At 42.0% G+C, this 26,054-nt stretch overlaps 1 protein-coding gene across 11 annotated transcripts in view; it reads left to right on the top strand.

The window, feature by feature from the left end:
• The window catches only part of agrn (agrin), a 323,933-nt gene that overhangs the window by 277,581 nt on the left and 20,298 nt on the right, over positions 1-26,054 (top strand). For 7 of the 11 annotated variants that reach the window (XM_037541557.1, XM_037541562.1, XM_037541560.1 and 4 more), the window contains 13 exons: positions 2,507-2,632; positions 4,759-4,886; positions 6,976-7,090; positions 8,909-9,028; positions 10,184-10,549; positions 12,016-12,208; positions 12,909-13,124; positions 15,041-15,270; positions 18,981-19,115; positions 21,382-21,472; positions 21,615-21,779; positions 23,272-23,383; positions 24,644-24,655. In XM_037541557.1, the coding sequence (XP_037397454.1) occupies positions 2,507-2,632; positions 4,759-4,886; positions 6,976-7,090; positions 8,909-9,028; positions 10,184-10,549; positions 12,016-12,208; positions 12,909-13,124; positions 15,041-15,270; positions 18,981-19,115; positions 21,382-21,472; positions 21,615-21,779; positions 23,272-23,383; positions 24,644-24,655 (2,009 nt within the window). The remainder of the gene's footprint in view (positions 1-2,506; positions 2,633-4,758; positions 4,887-6,975; positions 7,091-8,908; positions 9,029-10,183; positions 10,550-12,015; positions 12,209-12,908; positions 13,125-15,040; positions 15,271-18,980; positions 19,116-21,381; positions 21,473-21,614; positions 21,780-23,271; positions 23,384-24,643; positions 24,656-26,054) is intronic. The other 4 variants (XM_017709231.2, XM_037541561.1, XM_037541556.1 and 1 more) reach the window with 1 other exon arrangement.

Below are 26,054 nucleotides of genomic sequence, written 5' to 3'. Positions count from 1 at the left end.
CATTTCCCATAATACTGCGCTTTGGTGAGGGGTTGTTGCTGTCATTGTCAGGGAAATGGTGTAAAAAATAATGAAGCACAAGTGTGTGTATGTATATATATGTGTGTGTGTGTGTGTGTGTGTGTGTGTGTGTGTGTGTGTGTGTGTGCGTCTTATCTAGAGGGCTATAAATCTGCTATAAATCTAAAATGTACTGTTGGTTTTTTATTTGAAATTAAAATTATTAAATGACAACTGCGCAATAAGAACAAAACCTCATATCTCTAAAATGATAACTTTACAGGAGAAGGGAAAAACCTTCTTCACTTTTACTGTAAGTCAGTGGAACCACACTTTTTTCCAAGTCATTTTGGGCCATTTTTTTGGTCCATTCATCCTAAACAACAAGCATTTTCAAATTATGTCAAAAGTTGAATAACATAAAAAATGGAGATGAGAGGTTTTGTCCTGACAGCAGCGATATACATCTACCTCCATTAATGGGTTTTAAAAATGGGTTTTAGGCCAAAAACTGACATGTCTTTTTTGATTTGACCTTATTTAGGAGGATAACTGCCAATCTGCTGCAAATTCCGTATTACCATTATACCTTTTAAATGACTGTTCATTTTAGACACCTCACCTTACACTGTTGTTTTATTTTGATCCCATTTAAATCTTTGAACTACAATGACAACTTCACTTTTTAACATTGACCTGATCTAATAATCCGCTGCCTGCTAAAATGTGTTTAAGTTGCAACCCATGGCATCTGTTCCTGCTCTCTGTGCGACCGTTGGTCTTTACGCAGCAGATGTTGAATGAGAGCAGAATACAGAAGCAGTGGCTGCACATCTGAATGCAGAATACCCTGTAAAAATTACATCCTGTGTCTGGAGCCCCTGCACGACTGCTCTGTCCACTGAGGCCTGCGGTCCTTTTGTTGTTTCTGTCTCCTCTGAGCTCACAAACCATTTTCAATCAGCTTTTTTAAAGCTCTCCCTAGCTCTCGTGACCTCACGTCAGCTATAGTACGGTTGGGCTGCCTGAATTGATGGAGGAGAGAATGGCAAGGCCTGAGTGTCTTCCTCTTCAGATTTATTGTCTTGTCACTGCTGGACCCGAGGACTGTCTACCAAGCCGAGTGGATGAGTCTCTGGGGGGGGCTGCTTGACAGACTCTTGCCTCCCCAAGGTTCAATAGCCCCATGAGGCAGGAGCAACCTGCGTGGGGTTCCATTTTGTGCCCCCCACTGTACCAGGGCAGGGACGCATAAATCTGTTGCAAAAACAAACAGTGGTGAAAACAGAAGCCCAGGGATGTGCTCTCTGCTCCACGCATAATGTCATTTTCCACTGCTCTCGCTCGTCCAGCCTCTATCACTCTCTCACTACCTCACTCATGTTCATGGAGTCCTTGAACATCTCCCCACTGACGGCTTTATGACTTGTTTGGGGTGAGCGGGAGTTGTTTTTTTGCCTCCAGCCATCAGTGGTAATCTTCGCTGCTTGCTGTGGGCAGCTGTAGCTACCCAAACCTGAGACGGGTTGTTGTCAGCCACATTTACAGGTCGAAGAAGAAGGAGCATCGGAAAACAATTTTCACAGCCACACACTGAGTTTGACTGCTAATCAATGACCCAGACAGTTATCTCTAGCCCTCACGGTTCTCTGGGCGGGTCTGTAATTATAGTGTGATCATAAACCTCGTAGAATTTAATGATAAATAGCACAACTGAAGAACATAAACTAAATGAAAACATATCTGCAGCTCCCTCAGCTGCTGTTCTGCTCCATCTCAGAGCCTAATCATACCTTAACATCTAGGTTATTTTACAGCTTGGCCAAAACTCTATCTATGCCACTGGTTCCCAGTCCTGGAGGCCCACCTGCACTGCACACTTTTGTGTCTTCCCTGTTCTAACACACCTGTCTCAAGAAGTACTTGATAATTAGCTAATGATATGTCTCATATGCAGGTCCGGTGGGCTTCCAGGGTTGAAATTGCTCTAGACAGGTATCTGGGCCCACTCCCAATTCTCCAAAGCAGCTTGCCTAATTTGTCTCCCACAGTAAAGTTGAAAAACTTTAGGCTGTGGTTCTAGCATATTGCATTCACATGTCCAGATATGTAAAATTTATATTGTTATTAAGCACATAAATAGTGAATTTAGTGAGTGTCCTAGGAATAAACTCTGCTGTTAACCGTATCTAAAGTTATTACATTTACTTTCCACTACACTATTTACATGCAGTTGTGTTATTACATAATTAATTACATAGGCTCTGAATTACATTTACACTCAGGATATGGTTATATGGACCAGTGGGCAACCCTTAGATCCTTCTAAGCATTCTGAGAAGGCCTAACGATTTCAAGGAAAATGCAAGGGCTCTTTTTCGACATTTATGGCCAAAGTGAAGTCCTAGCTCTAATGTTTCAAGGCTTATACTCTGTTGGGGACCTAAGAGGGTTGAGATTTCTGTTAAGAATAAACAATGATGTCCATACTCATGTCTTCCTGCAGGTCCCACTGTAGCAGCCACCACTGTCCCCACAGGTGAGGACCGCTCTTCCTGCGACAACACACCTTTCGGCTGTTGTCCTGATGGCAAGACCACCGCCCTCAGCCCCGATGGCACCAACTGCCCTTGTAAGCAACCCCACTCCCATCTCCTTTCTGTTCCTGTGTCTGCTCTCCCCCTGTCTGTGTTAGTAGAGGTATGTTAGCAGGCAGTCAGCAAGGCTGCCTCTCAGTGTGGAGAAGTGGAGGTGGACAAGAGGGAGATGGGTCGCGGCCAGAGAATCCACAGCCAGCGAGCACAAATTAGGCCAGGCCTGCCATGTGGATGCTGATTCACTATGGCAGGAGTTGCTCTGAAGTGTTGAGGGCCAGGTCCAATGTCAGCAGCTGTGCCAAACAGAAAAGCTGTTTCTACAGAATATACGCTTTGACAGGCTATTGATCAGTATGTACAGCAGCAAAAACACACATAAACACACAAACTTACATCTCTTACATCTACGTCCATTATCCTTCACGCCATAGAATCAGCCCTGTCTGTTTTAATAATGGCCAGAAATTATACACAATAGGGAACGATCGATATTCAGGAGCGGGTAAATAATCTATATTCTAAGTACAGCAACAGCAGGTCAAGTGTTAGAACCTCGCCTCATATCCATCAAGGCAAGGTCTTTTAGCCGCTTGCCGCATATCGACGATATGCCACCGGAGCCGTAAGCAAGGAGCCTAATGTCCAGTTTGCTCAGGTTTAGCTGACAGCATTTACTCTGCCTACATCTCTCAAGCACTCACTAAAAGATAACTCACGACTCCTCAGGGTTTCAGAGCAAAAGTGAGTGGGAGTAACAAACAGCCCCATGCTGTTTGATAGCCATGCTAATAGTGCAAGGCCTGTCCAAGCACTGTTATTACATAAATGCAGATGCCTGCTACATTGAGCAGAGGTTTTAATCTCAGGTTATAATTGATGTGGTAGTGTTTAAATAATAAAGTCCAGATCCGCTGGCGCTGCCAAAAGATACTCAGTTGAGTATCAGTTCACAAAAGCCTGTGTAAATTGCATTTAACTCTGCCTGGAATTAAATTTACTGTCCTTATTCCACAAACCACACACATTGCGCTTGTAATAAAAAGGCGCTGTCAGCTTTACTGAGCATATGCAGGAAATTATGAATGATGAACTGGAGTAGGATGTGGCGTGGAATTTAGCATTTTAATTCAAGCCCGGAGCCTAATTTCTCACCATCTTTCAATGTTGACTGTCATTGCGTGCTGTGGGAAAATTCCTCCACTCACGTTTCAGAAGCACAGTCTGATCAATTCATTTGCAATACCCGTTTGCTCCTGTTTTTTTAAAGTCCTATCAGATAGGAGATGATGTGTGTCTGGGTGGGAAAAAAAGCCCTTATCATGCATTTTTAACCAGCTTCTGTCACTCACCCATTCCTGGGATTAGGAGACAATTACAGCTATCTTTCAAGATAATCATACAAGTGCTCTTCCCAGTCCCAGCCAGGCTGGAGCCCGGCCGGCATGATTGATTCGGGCAATTTGTTCAGCTGATTACGCACTACACAGAAACCCAGCATTGGCCCCGTTTTCTCCCCTTCTCCTTCAGATGTGCCGCTCGTTTTATTCATTATTTATTTCCCTCTGCAGATCACAATGGCCAGGCCCCACTCCCTCCCTCCCTGCCTCTTTGCCTCTCTCCTCACGCTTATTACTGTCAGCACTCCAGTGACGGATAGTTGCAATAATCTCAGCAACGACCCCTATAAACATGGATTTTGGACAAAATAGCTGGGGCGTTGCAGAGCATCTTTTTAATTTAATCTAATATCTGTGATGTGCATGTGAGCGTCTCGATTGTTGAATCTGTGTGTGTGTCTAACAAATGTTTCTCTACTCAGTCTTCTTTGCTTCGGCCAAGTTTTGGGAAGAAACTCGGTCTGGTAAACTCTGGCCCATCTTCTCCACCACTCCCTGCACAGTCACTGCTGTCCATGTTTTCCACCCCTTGTTCCTCCACTCACACCACGGGAATCCCCTCACTTGAGCCCCCACAAACACCAACCAGTGGACCCAACACACACTCCCTGCACTAACTCCACAGAGCACCATTACTAACCTGCAGACTGGCACTGCACCCACCACCACTGTGCAATTCTGCCCATAGGGTGTCACTGTATATGAATCTTTTTGTGTCCTTGCATGTAAAGGGTCTCTCTGCTCTCTGGTGCCTTCCCCCACAGCTACCATGCGTTTTAATGGCCTCCTGCACCTGGACCAGGTGGAGGGACAGGAGGTCTTCTACACCCCAGAGATGGACGATCCCAAGTCTGAGTTGTTCGGGGAGACAGCTCGCAGCATCGAGAGCGCTGTGAGTATTGCCTCGGTTGAGGAGGCGGTTATGCTTTGCTGTTTGATGTTACTGATACAGGAATAATGCAGTTGGTTCCTAGTTAGAGGTGCTGCATTTGTATTCCTCTCGATGTTCTGCAGTCCAGGTCTTGCGCTCAGCCAGTGAATGCTAACTATAGCAGCCCTTTGCGAAGGATGTGTTTTAGCTTGTGCTGCACATTATTTGATGGCTTAATCAGCTCTGGTGAAGCAAGATATTTGCTCTGCACTACTCAAGCAATTCGTAGCTTGTCTGTAATGTAGGCTGCTATACGTGCGAATCCAGCCCAAAGTCCAAATTATACAACTGTACTCTTATTGCAGATGCAGTATATCAACTTGTTTGATGTCTGATATTTGCTTCTTTAGTTCTGCAGTGGATATATGAGGCTTGTGTAGTTAACAAGTAATGGAAGCCCATAGCCACTTGGGTAGCATTGTGGAAATCCACTGTTCTAGAAATCTTACTGAGAGAGAACTGTTCATAATGGTAGTGATAAGAACCAGATGTTTGATGTCTTAAAGCAACCTTACAGGAATTTACAAAGAGTAAGGGTTACAAATATGTGGCCAAATGCCTGAGACATTGTTCTACAATGGTTCTGAGATACTTTTTTGACCAAAAAATATTTTTTATAAAACATTTTATAAAACAAAGTTTTTAATCTATTTGTGGCTGTATTGGTGTTGCAAAGAAACCTGAGTTATCAAGTTTTTTTCTACAATGATCTAGATCACATCAAGCCACTCTGAATGACTTTTAAACTGAATTGTGCAGAAATATAAAAAAAAGTTGGTGGTATTCCCATTTATGTCATTTTATACATGCCACAAACTGCATAGAGTTGGCAATAAGCTTAAATCAACTTGAAAATTTTGTAAAGTTGTTTTTTAACGCAACTATCATTTAAACCAGAATTGATAACAGAATAAAGCCACAGCTGGTGCGTCACATAGCAAATGAAGCTGGACTCCTCTCTCCACTCACACTTACACAGACACCTCTGTTTCTCTTGCTGACCCTGGATTGGGGCACTGACAAGACAAGGCCAGCTGTGGAAATGGTGTCGGTGGCCGTTAGCATGTTCTAATCCTATGTGTGTGTGTGAGTGTGTGTGAGACACCCTGCAGGCTCAGCTGGGCCACAAGATAGCAGTACAAACCCTCCCTCAACCCCCCCTTGTGCCTCTGTTGTTCTGTCCCCATCTCCCTCACTCCTCAGCCTTCAGCTCTGTCTGCTAGACCATGTGTAAATAGCACCTGAGGAGAACGGGAAGTTTCTGGGTCACAGCACCCAACAGGCCGTGATTGAAGGCTGGCTTTTGTGAAGGTCTGACTGCTCCCATGGGGTAACTTTTGGAGTGGGGGTGCTCCAAATAAACACATTATTGGCTTAGCTTGGATGGGCAAAGCATTATGAGTAGTGTGATTTTTTTCCCCCTTGAAATGGTGCTTCTGAGGAAAGAGGGGCCTAGATTGGGTTACTGGAAAGACCACCTGCAGAGACATTTTAACAATAACACACTCAATGAAGGGCTCTTGAGGCAGCCGACAAGAAAGGGACACCATTTGAGTACGGACCAAATTGGGAGCTACTTTTCAATTTCTCCAGTCGTGACCAATTTAGTGTAAATGAAGTGTGGTCGGCACGCTTTTGTTATGTATTCCAGGAAAAGCGCCATACATAGATGGAGAGGCTTGGATATTTACTGGCTCTGAGAATTGCAATAGTGGCTCAATCCTCACTCATGTTCCACAGTTATGGGAACGACATGCACCTACACACTCGGCGGTGCAAGCCGAACAAAATACGGACGGGCGTCGTTAGTATCGTGACATTTACTTCAGCCTCCGAAATGTGTTCATGTAATTACTTCTGCGCTGCAGTTAAATGTCAGTTTGTGCGCCCAGACCCAGTGGGGTTTTTGTGCAATTTTTCCAATGAAACACTTTCCCATCCTGTAGGAGAAATGTGCTCTTAACGAGAACTGGATCAAAACATCAAGCTTATTGCCCTTTTCAGCAACCGAGGCTATGGACATTTCCCTGTTTTTTTCTCTTTTCCTCAGCTGAATGAGCTGTTCCGGAAATCTGATGTGCACAAGGACTTCCAGAGTGTCCGGGTTAAGAATCTGGCCCCCAGCAACTCCATCATGGCCATTATAGAGGCCCACTTTGACCCAGGTAAGATAACTCCCAAAGCAAGTACGTTTTTAAAGCTTTGTAATTAAAGCTATAGACACGATTGTTGACCTATTTTGTTATATTATATGTTGTTGTAGTTAAGTAAACATTAAGCCCTTTAGAATTCACAGTCACAAAAATTGGAGTATATACACTGATCAGGCATAACATTTTGACCACCTCGTTTCTATGCTCCACTTACTATGTAGGTGCACTTTGTAGTTCTACGATTACAGACTGTAGTCCATCTGTTTCTCTGCATATTTTGTTAGCCCCCTTTTACCCTGTTCTTCAGTGGTTATGACCCCCATGGACCCTCACAGAGCAGGTACCATTTGAGTGGTGGATCATTCTCAGCACTGCAGTAACACTGACGTGGTGGGGGTCATAACCTTAGTGTGTCATAACATTAGTGTGTGTAGCGCTGGTATGAGTGGATCAGACACAGCAGTGCTGCTGGAGTGCCCACTCACTGTCCACTCTATTAGACACTCCTACCTTGTTGGTCCACCTTGTAGATGTAAAGTCAGAGATGATAGCTCATCTGCTGCTGCACAGTTTGTGTTGGTCATCCTCGATTCCTTCATTAGTGGTCACAGGACGCTGCCCACAGGACTCTGTTGACCGAATATTTTTGGCAATCTCAGTCCAGCAGTCACACTGGTGTTTAAAATCCCCAGCAGCACTGCTGTGTCTGATCCACTCCGACCAGCACACCACACACTAACACACCAGCACCGTGTCAGTGTTACATGTATTAGGGATGTAACAGCACAATGTGTTGTATTGTATAATCTTTTGCAGAACATCATATTGCATTGTACCATATTGTGTCCTGTTCTCGAATGCTGCAGATACGTGTAGCATGTAGAACATCAGCATTCAGCTTTTGATAGCATAATGGCTTTTTCCATTGCAAAAATGTGTGGCTTGAGCCGACTGGGGGCGCACGCATCTACACTGTGAAGAGGCTCACATGAAGCAGCTACAAATTGTTTATCCAGTGTGCACTCTGTGGTCTCAATTATTCCATCTGTTTCTATGACTCATCTTCTTTCCCTCTCCCATTGGCTTTTTTTTTCCAGAGCTAGTTCTGTGTTATTTGTGAAGTGCCTCTTACCACCCTAAGCTTTGTAAGCACTTCTTATACTCTAAGCACATCAAAATTCCCCGAGTCTGTGCACCTTTAGAAGTACGCCTTTAGCGGGAAATAAAAAGCACATAAAAAACTGCCTTTTTTGTTAGAGGAGATATAATTCAATAGAATAAAATGAGGTGTTTAACTTGTATAAAAGAGCCCAGTTCTGTGCCTCTGTCTTGTCGGGGCTGTTTACAGCAGGAGTGGCCAGGCAAAGTGCTCTTTGCGTGGTGATTTGAAAAAAAAGAAGAAGAAGAGAGAGAGTCTCTCAGAGATCTGCCCCAATTCTGCCTCATTCCTCTGTGTGTCATTAAACTCCTGTGAGCGTCTCTCACCAATGGAGGGGGGGGGGGGAGGAAAAAACTCCTCCCGCATTCGCCTTTTATTGGCCCCATTCAGCGTCTTTTATTCCAGCACAAGAGCCTGTCATAAAGGCAGTCTGCAGTGGCCAGTAACAGGGCCATCTGCGCAAGTGTTATGACAGCCCTTCATTCCATCGTCCCTGAAACGTACAGCACTTGGAGGACGTCCACTCCCACAGGCCCATTACGTGCAGGCTTTGCCCCGTGTATTTATTGCTGTATGTAATGTCTGCGGGGGGGTGCAGTAAAGGTAGTTTTCTGCTCACCTCTCCCTCCATTTCTGTCCCACTTCCTTTGTGCCTTGGCCTCGGGCTACAGACACCAGGTTTACAGTGGAGGATATTAAGGCATCATTGCTGGAACAGCTGAAGACGGCTAAAGGGACCAGCATAGTAGTGAAGCAACCCGAGGAGGAATATGTCAGTTTCTCCAAATATGGTAAGTCATAATCATCACTCAGATGTTATCAAAGGACGTTTGGCGAAGAAAAATCTAATTTACACCCCCTAATGAACAAATGTTTGGGCAAATTACATGTGTTGTTGATGTAATTTTTGAAATGTAAATATGTGAACACAATCTCAACAGTGGATTGTTTTAAAAAATGCCATTTTATGGCCATGGTTGTTGAGTGTAGATTTGAAGAGTCAGAGAATTTATTACACACTGGAATTGTCATCAGCTAACATTTCCTTGTGACAAAACTTTGACCTGCCCAACTAGTCCTAGTGAGTCATTTAAGACACAGAGTCTTATGGTTTTAGCTGCCAAGGAATTGAAGATACAGAAAAGAAAAAAAAAACTGAGTAGATGATGTTTGGAGCCCATTCACTAGGTGGGGGGAAACTCATACCAAGACAAAACTTCGATGATACTAATCCCATCTTTCTAGCCCCCCTGGGAATCTGAGATATGGGCCCTTACTCTGAATAACTTTAGACGCTCTTACTTCAGTCAGTCCAAGCACCACCAAACTTCAGCAGTTGTTACTTCCTAATTCTGATTATTGAGAATTTACAACTGCAAGCATGTCCAATGTTTTTAAGTTCATGAAAAGTTGATAATGTGTTTACTTTGCACTTTATGAAATATGTCATTTGGATGACCAGACTTTTGCAACTATATTTGTCAGCCAAACTGCTTCTGTAGTTTTGCGCTGGAGCTACGAGGCTAATGTAGATTATAGTCCGCTAATGCACATCATACAAACTCTCCCTCAACACAAACCTTAAACTGTGATGAGTTGTTAAATAATCTGAATTAGATTTGCTTATGTAGTTTCTGACACTCTGAAATCCTTTACAGACAACATGTAGGCTTAAGATGGCTATTACTACTATTTTGTAATGTACTTGTTTTATAGATAAGGTAGATGATAAGATAGGCATGTTATATGTTTCAAGCTTCGATTACTTGTTAGCTATATTAGACTTTTAGCTCCAAATAAACATGTCTTGTCTGACTAAATTTGAAGGAAAACTTTTGTAAATTATGTTTTGTCGATTACTTTAAGCCAGTTTTCTTTCATTATATATAAAAGCTGAAACAGGGCCAACAGTATATACCCATTGTCTTTGTCTATGCTTGTCTCAGGTCTTTCTATTCCATCCTTCACCACAACTGCCACCACAGTGGCCACCGTCACCACCCCCACCACCACCACTGCTGCTGCCACAATGCCACCTACAACAACTCCCATCACCACGCACCGGCCAGCCACCACCAGACGGCCTTTCACCATCCGCAGGACCACCACAGCTGCTCCAGTAACCAGCACACCCACCCAGCAACACACCACTTCCACCTTGCCCCTCAGGATCAGGCCCATACCCCAGCACACCAAGCTCTCAGGACCATGTGACTCACAACCCTGCGGCCACGGAGGCACCTGTGAGGAGGACGGCAACGAATTCACCTGCACCTGCCCTGCAGGAAGAGGCGGAGCAGTGTGTGAAAAATGTGAGACAATCAGTGTCAATCATGATGAACGGGGAAGGTTTTTGTGTACATTGTCTGTCAAAGCTTTGGGACACCAGGCATTTGAAAGAAGAGTAAATAAGTAAGGACAGATAGAAAAATACTCTCGGATGCTGTGTTTGAAATGTGAACAAAGTCATCCAGAGTGGTTTGCTGTGAACATCCAGATTTTCTGTGGTGGTGATAGGAACCAGGGAGGACAATGTCGATCTTTTAGTATATAAAATGACCAGTGAACCTAAAGTGGCAAATTAAAAAAAAAACAAAAACATTATCTTATGGGCTATTTAGCCTTAGTATGCCCTGCATGTATCACTCCACCATGAATGTTTCTTAAAATATGAGTGTTTCGCCTAAATCTAGTCACAAAATCTTCCTAAACAATGTTTCATGCATCAGGCAACATATTCATAACCATTTTATGTCAAAGCTTTTTTAAGGGTGCTTTCAGGGGCATTTAATGCTTCAGACATCTGGTTGATATCTGCCATGACTTTGAAAAACACTGTATGTTTCTCTAGAATTGCACATTTCACATTAAACCACTCTGTTTTTTCACATTAAACCACTCAGTTTGTTACAATTTGATTATGCAGAAAGTCAAATCAATATGTGTCACTGCAATCCAACAAAGAAAACTTTTTAATAAGATGTGTCTCCAAACTATTGACAGGCAGTGTAGGTTTATGTGCAGAATGTATGTGTAGGAATTTAAAGATGCCAAAACTCTCAGAATCATAATATGCACTCCACCACAGCATCACAAAAGGCTTCGTACTGAGTCCTCCACATGACGAGAATAGCACAATTATGGCTCTAAATTGCAGTCCTGCTGTGGCACTTTAGGGATTGTAGCTCCCATCATTCTCTCTCTCGGTGGTTTTGGATAAGAAACTACCCCTCACAGCTGCATCAGATTATAATTGACACTAATTGCTTTAATGAGCATTAGTTTGTGATAAAATGCTATGTGATGAGGGCGGAAAAAAGGTGGCTAATTGAAGGCTTGTATGCAGAGCCAGTCCCTCCCTCTGATCAATCAGGCCATTAAAGAGTGATGAACAGAGAAGGCTTCATCAGCCAGCCATTTCCCGCGAGAGAGGTCTTGATGATAAATGCCTAAGCAATGGGAATCTGTGTATGAAATGTACTCTGCAAACTCGGAGCAGTCCTGAGAGATTAGACGGCAATTACTCAATGAACTTATCATTGTCTCTGCATCTCTATCTTGGTGGCTGAGTACATTGGACCAAATGGAGACAAGCGGCACTCCAGCCTTACCCTACCACAGCCGTGGTCTTGTATGTTATCTTAGGGAGACTCAGTGCCCTGTTTTTTTTTTTTTTTGTTCCTTTATCAGTAGCAAGCAGGCTGTTGAAGGCTTGGAGGCTTGTTTGAGACGTTCCAATAACCCGCTTTATCTTACCTTGACTTTCTCTATTCCTCAGTGATAAAGTATTACATCCCATCCTTCGGAGGGAAATCTTACCTGGCCTTTCCAACCATGAGAGGCTACCACACTGTGCGAATTGCCATGGAGTTCAGGGCCTCAGACACGTCGGGTATACTCCTCTACAACAGCCAGAACGGCAAGAAGGACTTCCTCTCTTTGGCTTTAGTAGGAGGAAAAGTAGAGCTCAGGTAAAGTACTGATTACTATTCATTATCAAGTTTTATAACTTTCTTATGTTGTCATTGAAAAGTTTGTAATTACTGCTTAACAGTTTATAATGACTGTTTTCAATAACATGAAACTACTGTAAAATCAGGTAAATGTATCAAATGATCTTAATACACTGGTTCTGTGCAACTTCACAGGTTTTATATAATTAATAAAAAGTTATGAAGAAGTAAAAAGAAAAAAGTCAAAATTGTAGATGTGTCCAGAGTAATATAAAGAGCTGTAGATGATTCTGAAATGATTAAGAAAGGTGTTTATCATCAAAACAATGTTATAAATGAACCAATGCGTCAGATTTGAAAAGTCTCAAGGTAATTTAACAAAACTATTTTGATTAGCTAATTCCAGTACGTACTTGTATTTAAATATTTTAAGTACTGAATAAAGCGTCTACAATATTTTCTGATGTTTAGTTTTGTTTTAGTTTAATTATTGTATTTAGAATAACAAAAAAGATATTGAGTGACATTGAATTCTATGTTGTTTAAATTATTATTGTATATAAAATAGCAAAAGATATGTTGAGTGACATTGAAATATATAAGTTAGTATTCCAGACAAAACAAGAAAATGAATATGGTATGTTTGTTTCAGACTTTTAAACTGTTGATATATTCACTGTATACTCATTACCCCTTCTCTCCACTTGTTCTGTCTTAGGTTTGACACAGGTTCTGGCATATGCTCAGTGGTAAGCAAGATCCACATAAAACCTGGTCAGTGGCATCACTTGGTGGTGAACCGTAACAGGCGCAATGCCGCGCTGAGCGTAGATAATGAAACGCCCGTGGAGGGCCAGAGTCCTGCAGGTACTGACGGACTCAACCTGGAGACCCCGCTCTTCGTTGGTGGCGTTCCTGAAGACATGGTTCAGGAGTAAGGATCACTGCCTTTTCTCTGTCTTGTTATCAAAATGCAACACTGGAGCCAGACAACATCAGCTTCTCAATTAGGACGCTTACAAAAAAGAAAGTGGAGAGTAATGAATTAATGAGTGTGTTGACTGGTTAGGGCCCTGATTCTTCTGCCTGCTAAAAAGCTGGCAGATAGACATTTTCTCTAATAAGATTTAATGGGACAGAACAAAAATAGCTAAAAGGAATTAGCATCAGTCAGAGCTGTTGCAAAAATATCATTGATATCCCTTTGGCGCTGTTTCACGTAGAGCGTAGTTCATATGTGAGGGCAAAAAGCCACCGCAAAAAAGCAGGAGCTGGGAAAAGCAGCATTACAGACCTGGCAAAGCATCAACACCTCGTCTGGTGATGTCTGTGGGTCAGAGACTTAGGCAGTCATCAATTGCAAAGGATTAGCAACCAAATACAAGACATGACGGCACAGTTTTATTTAAAATTATGCTAATTTGTCAGATTACTTATGGTAGCCTGAAACGGCAGGACTATAGGCTATAAACAGAGCTGTAAATCCTACAAATGCCTACTCAGTTCACCCAGTATAGACAGTAATACACTTCAGTTATAGCTGAAATGCTACACTTTAAATTCATATTCATTGTTTCCTTTCAAATCAGGTTATATACTTTCCTTAAATAAAGTGCTTTAAGTAGAAGTTCAAATATAGTGGGGAAAAAATTTAATTTATGCAATTTTCTTCTTAACAAAAATGTAGCCAATCAGCCAAGACATATTTGATGTCTGACGTCTGTTTCATCACTCAACTTATGAAGCTAGAGTAGCTAACAAGTCATGGAAGTTTATATCCCACTAATTGGCATCATGCAAACTGCATACAGAATTCACCACGTTTGCCTCAAACCTTGTCAAGTTCAAAATTTCTGCATAATTCAATCACTGAGATGTAAAAAGTCGTTCAGCTTGAGTTACTATGAGATGGTCCTTTATAGAGAAGATGTGATGTGTATAACACAAATATAGCCATTTGGTTACAAGCAGTGACCCTCTCCTGTTTACTTAGTTTTATAGGTAATGTTGATGATGGTAACATAGTGGGGAAAAAATGTTTTCTTTGGGAATTATTTTCGCCTTACAACACCCTACATGTACCTCTCCAGACAGTTTCACAACTGTCTTATACTGCCATTCAAAAGTTTGCAACGACTGATCAAAAGTTTTCAGTAATATGAAACTACTATAATCCTAATACACTGGCCCTTCATTTATCAAAAAATAAGTTGTAATGCAATGAATGCATCATGTCTGAAAACAGTTAATTTAACAAAACTATTTTAAAGAGCTAATTACTGTACATGCTTGTTTTTACATACATGAAATATTGAATAAAACATCTAAATATGTATTTTTTTAAACATTTATATCATTTTAAAACATTTTAATACAAAGAACCATCCCGCATCAACTCACACAATATTCATGCAATAGTTTCTGTGAAGCAGCTTTTGGAGACGATAGACACTTTAGACGCCTGGTTAAAGTCACCACACTGTGAAGAATTCTGACTCGCCACGTTCCTCTAGAATGGAGCTTTTCACGTCAAACCACTCTGAATGACTTTGTTTACATCTTAACCCTGTAATTTATAGAAATTTTGACAAATGAGTGGAGTTCTCCTTCAATTAGATTTACTTATTTGGCTTCTGTCACTGAATGACATATTGTTATTCATGAGAATGCACACAAATACACCACATAGCTAAAAACAGTAGAAGCCTCCACTGCTCTGTCCATTCTTTTGTCCATTTTTATAGATTACACTAATTGGTCATATCAGTATTATAGTGCGTAGTCTTACGCATTTTATGTGCTGTAGATTAAATGTGTTTAAATATGTTCTAATAAATTGCTTTCCCTCAGTGTGAAGGAGAGGACCTCAGTCTCTACTGGTCTGGTAGGCTGTATCCGCCTGCTGGATGTCAACAACATGGTGTACAACCTGCAAGAGAACGGTGGCAATGTGCTGTACGGCACAGCTGTCGGTGAGTGCGGCAACAACCCGTGTTCACCCAACCCCTGCAAAAACGGAGCCTCTTGCCACGTCAAAGGAGCCGAGATGTTCCACTGCAAGTGTGTAGATGGTTTCTCTGGTGAGTTCACCTTTCTGGCCTCTCCTGTCCGCTGTTTCTGTCAATTCAGAGCTCTGACTCAGCCGCATTTCGTAATGAGCCCTGTGTGATGAGAAGCTGAGCCCGTTCGCAATCAGATCTGGATAGCAATCTTGATCGTAAGTCCAGCAGCTGGTCCCCATGGATGAAAGATGAGGCAGAACAGAGGCTGCATGCGAAATCAGCGTGCTACAGGGAGGTTACAGTAAGATGGATGAGTGTTTACCTGCCTCTTTAAAGGGCAGATGGGGAAGTAGGCAGAGAAGAGTATGCTCAGGGGAGAAAATAAGGACAATGCTGCTCAACTTGACCTGCACCGAGAGGTCACTGCAGACAACTGGAGCAGTGTAGAGCTGGAGAGTGTTAGCATAGTTTATTTCCCTCAACATTACTCCAGCCGGTTTAAACAGGACTTTACTGTTAAACCCTGGCTGCTGGTAAAAATAATTTCATTTCAAAACACATTTTTAATAGTTTGCTACTAATTATTTCTCACTCATAGCTCATTACAAGAAACAGAAAAGTACAGATTCATTAAGTCTCATTAATGTTTGTATTTGTAATAGAAGAGGGGATGTTTTATTGGAATCTGAATCTAATAAAAAGCTATTGTTTTGCATTGTGGAGAACACATACTTCATATTTTGCCACTGTGTCATTTCATGGCAACAAAATATAGAAAAAAAACAGAAGCACAAATGCAAATAGAATCTAAAAAAATAAGTAAATGTAATTCATAATATAGCATTATATAATCAACTCGGGGACTATTAATAAAACAATAGAAGAGGCATTTTTGTTTAGATGAACTAAAGCAATATTTTAGTTCAGTTCAGTTTATATTAATTTATATGAATTGACATCATTTCAAACCTCAGAAACGCTTTTAACACAAACATCTGCCCTGAATTGACAGTGTAGGTACATTTAAATAGTACATCAACACTGAATGTAAATCAAATGTACATATAATTTATTACATAGCTAAGTGCACTCATTTTAGAACTTACATAGCTAATTATGTAATTAGAGTTACATTTAAAAAGCATGTCACTACTAAATGCAAATGTAATTCATTGCGTCCATTCCTTACAAGACATACACGACTTGTGATGTAATAGCATAGTTACATTTAAATATTGTATCAATACTGAATGTAAATTAAATGTAAATGTAATTTGTTATGTAACAAAGTGTGTTTTAGGCATAACTGTCAAAATGTGGATACATTTAAATAGTAAAGCAAAAGAAAAGTTTCCTAAGGTAAAGTTACATCAGCATTCAAACTGCATCCTGTGTGATTATTGGAGTAATCAGTGTGCCTTTGCTGCTCTTTTGGGCCGCTTTGCCTCCCTGTATAGAAGCTAGAGTGAGTAATTGGTCTGATAGAGAGTCTTGCTTTAGTAGCCTCTGAAAGCTTATAGAGCTGTTGCTGCTGGTCTGTGGCCTTTGCCCCAATCTGCTCTCGAAACGGTCACAGTCCAGCAGTCTGCTGCTAATAAGGGCCTTGAAGAAGAGGCGGTGGAGGAGAATAGCAGGTACTGTGGCTGATCCCAGTCCTCACACACTGTAGTGAGCTGCACCTCTCCCTGATCTACAACAAGAGAGATAAGACAAAGGCTCGGACTCGACTGTGATAACCAGCCACCAGACGCAAGCTACATTATTCTCTTTGTTCACATTGGAGGTGTGTTTTTTTCCATCTCGGCAGCTACTCCAGTCTCAAGACATATTGCCTGCAGTAAATTGCTCTGTTGTTCTCCTCGCCGGCGTTTATTGAACGACCCTCATAGTAATACAGTTCAATATCACTCACTTGATTTCTGTACTGCACTTTAGTAGGTAAGGCTGAGGTGTGGAGGAAAGCCCTTTGAAGTAAAGATATATACAAAGGAGCTGGCCAGAGGGATAAATATGAGCTAACCTTTAATGTTAAAAGAGCAGGGGTGTGAGATGAAGCACTCTTTTTGTCGTGATGGAGCTTCTTGCTGACTTACACTGTAGAAAACGCTCCATGTAGGAAGCCCTTTGGGAAAACAGCGGGAGTTCTCATTCCATCACGATGGCTGCTCACAGCGCGCTCTTCTTTCCACTCTACATAATGATGGGAACATTCTGATGATTCCTCAGTAAATGCCAAAACCTGCAACCATGAGCAATCTTCACTTCTCCAGCAAGGGAAGCACACAAGTGGGTCTTGGTGCTCCAGAGCTTAATCTGGAGTTGTAATAATTCTAAATCCTATTAGAAAATGACCTGCATTACAGTGTAAATCCTCACCCCCATTCTGTACGAGGGGAAGGCCTTGGTAACAGTCAGCGATAGGATTTTAGGATGTTGTTAGTGGCCCAGGGTTGAATGAGAAGGTAACTGAGTCTTTGGGGTTTTTATTATTTTTATTATTCTCTGTAAGTAGTGTTATTGTACTTTTGCAGTACTTTATTGGACAGATTAAACAAAGAAAAAACAAGTACAAGGAAAGCATATAAACATATTATTATAGATTATATAAAAACATAGAGTATAATGTCAAAATCAGTAATAACTAATATGACTGCTTAACTAAGGAGCAGAGATGCATGATTGGAATCGACCAAGATTGGAATCAGCAAGTTATTGTTCCAAATGTACAAGCACAATTGGCCATTTTATTATCTTGCTTTTGGTTGAGCTGTGTTGGAACTTTACAACAGAAAAAATTGCACTCATGCTGTATTTGAATGTTTGTGTGTTTATTAATTATTGTTATTAGTAGTATTAAGTGACCCTTATTAGTCCCACAATGGGGAAATTTCGCCTCTGCATTTAACCCATCTGTGAAGTGAAACACCACATACATACTAGTGAGTACACACACCCAGAGCGGTAGGCAGCCCAATCCGCAGCGAGGGAGCAGTTGGGGGTTAGGTGTCTTGCTCAAGGACACCTCAGTCATGTGCTGTCGGCTCTGGGGATCGAACCGGCAACCTTCCGGTCATGAGGCTGGATCCCTAACCTCCAGCCCACGACTGCCCTGATATTAAATAGCAAAGGTGGTTTTATATTGCAGCATCAGCTAATAGAAAGCACTGAGATGTATTTGTGTGCATTCTTCTAGCCTATATAGTGTGAGCTTCAGGTTTAAAAATCTAGGAAAACAAATGACCAATTTGGTTGCAAAGAAATCATGATTAGCCATTAAAAATCATGATTAGTGCACCATATTACCCATTTCTACTGTTATTGACATCATTTTGGGCTCATACATGCATTATAATTACAATTAAGTTGTGGCATAGACTATTAGAAATAAAGGTTCTGTGCAGGTTATTTTTTCATTCATCAAGGTACATCAAGGTGGACTTAAATAAGTTTTTTTCCAGGTGAAAAGTACATATTTGCACCTTTTTATAACCTAATGTTTTAATTCAGAACAATAAGTTAAAAAGCCTGGATATGAGACGGGGTGTGTTGAGTTAATACAACTATGAAAATATGATTTCAATGGATTATGGTACAGTTATGTTCCCTGACTAAAGGTACTGAGATGTACCCTTGAGGAAACCACCCCAATGACAAGAGGGGAACTGCCCCAGTGACAGTTTAGTACCTCTATTTCTAAAAGTGTATGTGATCGTAATCAGATGAAAATCAGGTGACAAACATCAGCAATGATTCCAGATGAAAACACCTTTGTCCGTTTTCCTCTGCAGGTCCCACCTGCGCAGACGCCCACAACCCATGTGAGCCGAACCCATGTCACCCCTCATCCCAGTGCCATATTCTTCCAGAGGGAGGCTACAAATGCGAGTGCCCCATGGGCCGCGAAGGCAAACACTGCAGGAAAGGTACAGCAGCAGAATTTCAGCAAGAATCGACTCTGATCTTTCATTTCTCTGCAGAAATTTTTTCTTATTGATTTCATATCAAGAAAAGTTCATGATGGATCCAACATTGCTTTGGAAAAGAGTTTTTTTCCAAGAACTGAAAAACGTGAGTCAGAAATCTGCCTTTCACACAGTGCGCCTGGGCAAAGGCAGGGCTTTATGTAGTGGCTGTGGTGGCGTTTGGTTGGGGATTCAAGAGGGTGTATTGTTGTTTTCCATCCCACTGTTTGCATCATGACGGTACATTTCCATCCTGAAACCAAAGATCAAACAGACTGGAGGCCTGCGGGAGGGTGATGGTGGGGGGTTACTATAGCTGAATCATGGGGATTGGGCGACAGGCCTGTTTGTAGCATTGCTGATGTGGTTGTTAGCTGGTTAGCTTCAGCTCGCCGCCCCCAGGTGAAGCTTTCAGAGAGATAGTAGTAGCGTCTCCACAGGGAGCTGGAGCTCATTCACTATAGGGAGGGAACATACTGCCTCGTTTTTGATGCTTTCAGTAGTTTTTCATGCTTTAGTGTTTTTTATTTCTCTTTCTATTTATCTTACCCTCACCCTGCGAGTTCTTGAAGGCAATTTGAGGGGCAGATCCAGGATGCAGGCCCACATGTGTACACAGATACACATCCACGCGTACAAATCAACTAAAACAGGCCTGAGAGTAGCACTTTGACCAAGCAAGTCTCCATTAGCAAGTGATTAAAATAAATTGAGGTGAACCAGAATCAATGAGTTGAGCGCACCCATCACATAGAGTGTGCCTTTTTTTTATCACTTAAATCAATGAGATGAGTAATTGTATCAGTCAGCCGCACATCGTGATTAATGGGGACTCAGTCAGGCAAAGTGTCTGGGGAGAAAGGCAACTGTGAGATAAGGGATCATCAAGTAGAGGAGTGAGTGAGCGAGGGAGTGAGTCAGAGGGAGGGAGAGATAGATGGGGTGGGGGATGCGTGGCAGAAACGAGTGTTATAATAAGCGAGCGTCCCCTGTGTGAAGTGAAGACGCCGCAGGAACGGCGAGGATGATGGAGGGAGCAGAGTAGTGATGCAAACTCGGCCAATAGCTGTTCTCAGCTCAGATCAAATCTGAATGTTCTGTGCACAAACTCTCACAGCGGTTTGCTTTATACACCAGGCTGGCTCTGTCATTAGAGCGCAGGCTGTGTTTTGGAGTTGCTTGTGAGCGCTGTGGTCCACAGTGGTTTCCAGTAGGGGTTTCAGAACACTTATTTTGTTTTTCCTTTCGATAACAAAATAAGCCCCAAAAATAACACTCTTTAGAATTTATATGATATGATATAAGTAAAATATCAAATATATCAGCGTTTAATTTGTCAGAAGGTACAGCTGTGTCTCCCCAGAGACTGACATTATGTTCCCCTTGAAAGAGACAACACTCTTACTTTTCAATGTAATTCAATGTACAGATTTTGTTCCAAGTGATTTTAGAGCATTTCTATTGGTCCATGCATCATAATTTTTTTTTTCGCAAGGACAACCGATGTGCTGAAATGATTGACAAATATGGAGATGCATGGTTTTCTTTGGACAGCAACGATATGTTTCTTACTCTTAATAACTTGTACTTAATGGTCGGTTTTGACTGCAAATTAAATAAATGAAAGTGTGGTCTTACTTTTTCACAGCACTCTAGTTTTACATTTCAATACACCGTTTCGAAAGTCATTGTTTTGATGCCTTGGATCCTGTATCAAAATCATTACATCCTTAGTTCCCAGATGTGCCTATTTGCCCTCAGCCTGGTCAAGCATAGCAATACACTGCTGGATCAAGATGCTGTGTGAGCTCAGGGCAGCAGAGGGCGTCCTGAATAAGACAGGCAAAAACAAAAGATCTCTCCTTCTTTCCAGACCACTGAACTGGCAAGGTTCCCACTGTTGATTCTTCTAAATGGGCTTTGACTGCACACTTCCTTGTTGTGTCTGCAGGTTTTTGTGTTCCCATGTACAATAGTCAGCAACTGTTTTAAGCACTAGCTAATTAGGTTTTTAATCTCTGCGTACCATCCTCGTCCAAAACGCACACGTTCTAATCCAGCGTAATTAGCAGCGAAAGGCTTTTCTGTGTGGAATGCAATTGTGCTCTAATGCAGAGGCCTAGGTGAGAGTTTGTGTGGGTTTATTGAATGCAAATTGCCAAAACATCACAATTGCTGTCATTAAGTTAATATATATCTGCTAATGAACTCTATTTTTCCTTGGCAGTATCAGACAAGAAGGGAGCCTATATTCCATACTTCAATGGAGAATCCTACCTAGAATTAAAGGGCCTGCATTTATATAACCATGATCTTAGGTAATTATTGAGTCCCATCTCTGCACATTTACACCTACTTTGTAAACCATCTGTCACTGCAGAATCCTAGTAATATGATTAGTCATGATGTACATCAGCCTAACATAATCTCTAATGAGATGATTGTATGATTTATCTGCAGGCAGAAGGTCAGCATGACTGTAGTACTGCTGGCGAATGACTCAAACGGCATGATCTTCTACAACGGTCAGAAGACAGATGGGAAAGGAGATTTCATCTCTCTCGCTCTGAATGATGGCATTCTGGAATTTAGATATGATCTGGGCAAGGGACCAGCTGTCATTAGGTAAGCAGAGCCAGCTCTAGCTATGGGCTCTGTAGGAGCTTAGTGTTTGTGTTTTCTGTATGTTGTGAATCAATGCCTCCTCTTATCTCTTAGATTATAATAATACTGATAAGATGGACATTCAGGCACTCAGATGGAATCTTTGGGGCAGGCTAATGCACAACAATTTTCATGTTCAGATGTGTTGTAGAGCTCTGGACGTCTGAATGGCCAAAACTAGCTACCTTAGTTTGGGATGAGAGAGAAGGCATCCTCAGTCTTGATTGGTCAGCGATGACTTATAGCAGTTTAAAACCACAAACACTCTGCATGCTATAGAAGAGCTATTCAGTCAATTTTTTGTGACACACTAATGTGCTTATAAGAGAAAATGTGCCATCTGAACATCCCCTAACTGCTGCAATCATGCATGTGTGCTTGTTCACTAGCCAGAAAGCTAACTAGCCTTAGCATAGCATATGGGTAGTTTATGCTCTCACATCTACAATTAGTGATAGAAGAAATGATAAATTAATGAAATTAACTGTATAAAGATGGACAGTAGCCACACACACAATGCATATCTGTGTAGGTACATAATAGGAGAACTGGCTGCCTACATGTAACATGGAACTACAAGCATTTTAGCTGTGCTATAATTCCAGCTTCAGTTAAGATTCACTCATCTTTAACTGCTGCATCTGTACCTTGCAGTCAATTACCATGAGCAGCAATGTTAGTGTGTTGCCCATTGTCTTATTATCTATTATAAGCATGGTTTTCTGTGTGTATTATAGGACACAGGAACGTGCTAAAATGATTGTCTGTGGTAATTGATTGTATACTACAGACGCAGCAGATAGAGGTTATATAAAGAGCACACACAAGTGTTCTTTGAAGCATTTTTGTATTTCTTTTCAATACCTACATCTGGTATGTTGGTCTATTTTTGCTTGGTCAAATTACATGTTTTGTTGGTTTTCTTAGTGAAAATAAACACATCCTTTGCGGTGAACAAACTGAAAGTGTGCAACATCATGCACAGGCTCAATAAGAAGGTCCAGCTCGATGTTTAGGTCTGAAATGTAAAATCAAAATATCATTACACTGATTAAGATATGATAACAATAGTAGATAATTCACCTACATCCTCGGAAGACACATCCTTTACCAAGTTTCGACTGAGTTCTCTTTGAATACTCCTTCAACACGCTCATCTGCACGGGGAAGGGGTCCATAAAATAAAACACAAAATACAAAATTGTATACAGTTTATTCATTTTATTTAAATTCAGCAAATGAACAGCAGTTGTGCATGAATGTGTTCAGAAGTATGTTCTCTGTAGAGGATAATATATTTTCACTTAGAAAATCAACAAATGTAATTTTGTCTTGTACTGTTGTTTTGTCTTCTTGTTCGTGTTTGTTGCCTGTAGAGCTTCCCTTTAAGGGGTGAGAGAGGTTAACTTGAACTTAAATTTCTGTGTGTGGGATTGTGTTTTTTGTACAACAGGAGCAAAGAAAAGATCAAGCTGAATGTGTGGAACACGGTGAACCTGGAGCGAGCCCAGCGTAAGGGAGAAATCAACGTTAATGGCAAAGACCCGGTCAGAGGAGAGTCTCCGGTAAGAGGGCTTTGAGCGCTGGCTTCAGCTTATGCCTGTGTTGCTGTGCCCGAGCCGAACGAGGGCAGCCTTGGCTCCGTGTTACCTCAGAGCCGGGGTGCTGGACTGTGCTTATGCAGCAATATGCAGTAATATTTCCCCACTTCAGATATCTTCCCAACATGTAACGAGCTGAGTAATGCAGAGCCAACTTTGTTCTCTGGCTAACAGTGCTGTTTTTCTGGCTAATGAGAGATTCGTGATGTGCTGGGTGCATCTTGTGAAGTTGGGTTTGGAGTGTGTACAGTACGCAGAGTATGCGGCGCATGCACCTGAATATGTGTGAAGCTTTGGACGTGTTCCCCACCAGGCCCCTCGGGTGTGTGATTCTTTTTGTACACGTCTTCTGCTTTTCTGTGCAAATGGCTTAAATCTTTGCGTCTGTTTTGCTGCACGTCGTGCACCCACTCACATTAACCCACACAAACCACTTCCCGAACCATATATGTGCTCATGAATGTGTGAACCACATGACTGTGGGCCATATATACAGAAAAACAAAGGCAGTGTAATAGTTTGAAAGCTTGTATGCTCCCTAATTACGCTAAACAGCATGACTTCTGATTAGGCCTATACATTTGGTGCGTAGGCATTTAAGTCTTCTTTAAAAATTGTACGGCTCTCTTCTGTTTTAATTTTTACATTTTTTTTTTTTTTTTATCAAGCCATCCTACATATGGAAATTGTGTTTGGTTCCAGCCGCAGAGGCAGAAAATCTTATTAAATAGAGAGGATGATGGAGAGAAAAATGGGGCGAAGAGAGCAGAAGGGTCCTGTTATGAAGGCTGCCTCGCAGCCTACAGAGCACAGAGCGAAACCCGGGAGAAATATTTTCCTACAGAACTCTCCGCAACTTGGCCAAACCCCACCGAACGAGCTGTAACTACACCAGCGCGCCATAAGGCAAATACAAATACAGTGTGTGGGTGCACCAGAGTGAAACATTAGCTGTAGACTTTTATATTCTTTCTAATCTCCTTCTGAATGTTCATTTTGAAGCCCGTCATTTTGCTTTATGTGCCCTGCATGATTGTCTCTGTTGTTATGTGTGGGTATTTTGGGGTCCTATGGCTTATGTTGTTTGCTGCACGGTTTATTTCTATTTGTACTGACATTCTGTTTTTCTTCTCTGGTAACATTTTTTTCTTCCTCCCACCTTTTTTCTCCCCCCCTCCCCACCTGCCCTGTGTGCTCTTTTTTTGTGTGCTGTCTGGATATAAGAAATCACGCAAGGTAATGACTGAAGTCTGATCACTCGCTCCAACATCCTCCTCATTCCCTGTGACAGCACCATCGAACAGCCCCGCCGTTCATCTCCGCTCCATTCTCCATTCGACAAGAGCAGGCAGAAGGAAGAGGGAGATGGGAGAGCTGTGTTTTCACACCATTCCATATGCTAGGGCGAGAGAGGGAGAGAGAAAGAGAGAGAGGACAGTCGAAGAACTCTGTTTGGCTTTCACCTCGGGCCAGCTGGTATGGGGGCGGCGAGAGAGAGAGTGAGCGAGAGAGTTATCGTTTGACCACCATTATTTCAGCAGCCTTCCTACAACAATGAAACGTCTTCATTAGTTTCGCGTGGGAGGGCCATTAAACAGCTTCACAGTGGATGGAGACAGTTAAATAGCGGAGGGAGAGCGATAGAAGGAGGGAGGGAGGGATGGAAGAAGGGAGCGAAGGAGCAGGAGGGGGGGGGTGTAGTTGAAAGCCAAACTTTGTTCTTTTCTACTGTTTGTTTTTGCCTTCAGAGAAACTTCCCTGTTACACCCTCAGTCAGTCACTCAGTACATTCCAGCAGTAAGAGAGAGAGAGATACAGAGAGAGAGCGAGAGAGTATCACGTCCAGCCTGCGGCTGCCGGTGCATGGCAGCTTTGTGTCAGGGTTCCTCACTATGCCCTGTTCTGCCCACATCACACAGGAGCTGGGCTGAAACGGTGCTGGCTACGCTGGCTTGGCCCGGGTTACTAGTCTGGACAGGCCCACAGGTCCATAGCCAGGCCTTTTCAAGCCTCTGCCTGTCTGTTTTGCCATTGGGCTGTTGTTTTTTTTATGCTGAGATAAGAGTTGGACTTTGCGCCAGGAACTGGCAACACATTTGAACATTTCATCTTGTTTTCCAGCAATTAACTCGGTTTTTCCCCCTCGGCAATTATTGCCCTACATAAAATAAAGATCCTTTATATTGTATACGTGGAGCCCGCCTCAGTAAAAAAGAGAAAAAAAGGTCCTGCTGTAATTGAAGCAATTTTCATGCAGGTTGGAGAACACTGATTTCATGGTCATCTGCGGTGCAAACGATCCCCCAATTAAGGTTTACCACTCAGAATTTGAAAGGTCCGAGGAATAATCACACATTCATTATACTCTTTCATTAAAAAGCCATCCATATCAGTCGTTCTCATTTCAATCGCTCCGATTCTCTTTGTGCTCGCCCCTTTTTTTTCCCTTCTGTCTTATGTGTAGACTATGAATAATTTGCTATTCAGAGAGCTGCACTGAAATCAATTATGTTTTGTAATACAAGAGGTGCATTGATGTGGCTAAGGATTAAATATGAGAGCTGAATCAATAAATTGGCTCATACTAACCATCCCCTTTTATCGATTGGCCATTCTTTGCTAGTGTTGCTTGTTC

Source organism: Pygocentrus nattereri, chromosome 9, assembly GCF_015220715.1.
Source record: "Pygocentrus nattereri isolate fPygNat1 chromosome 9, fPygNat1.pri, whole genome shotgun sequence".
In the NCBI taxonomy this organism is placed as follows: Eukaryota; Metazoa; Chordata; class Actinopteri; order Characiformes; family Serrasalmidae; genus Pygocentrus; species Pygocentrus nattereri.
Note: the sequence above shows the minus strand (reverse complement) of the source record. Positions and strands in the feature narration are given on the sequence as shown.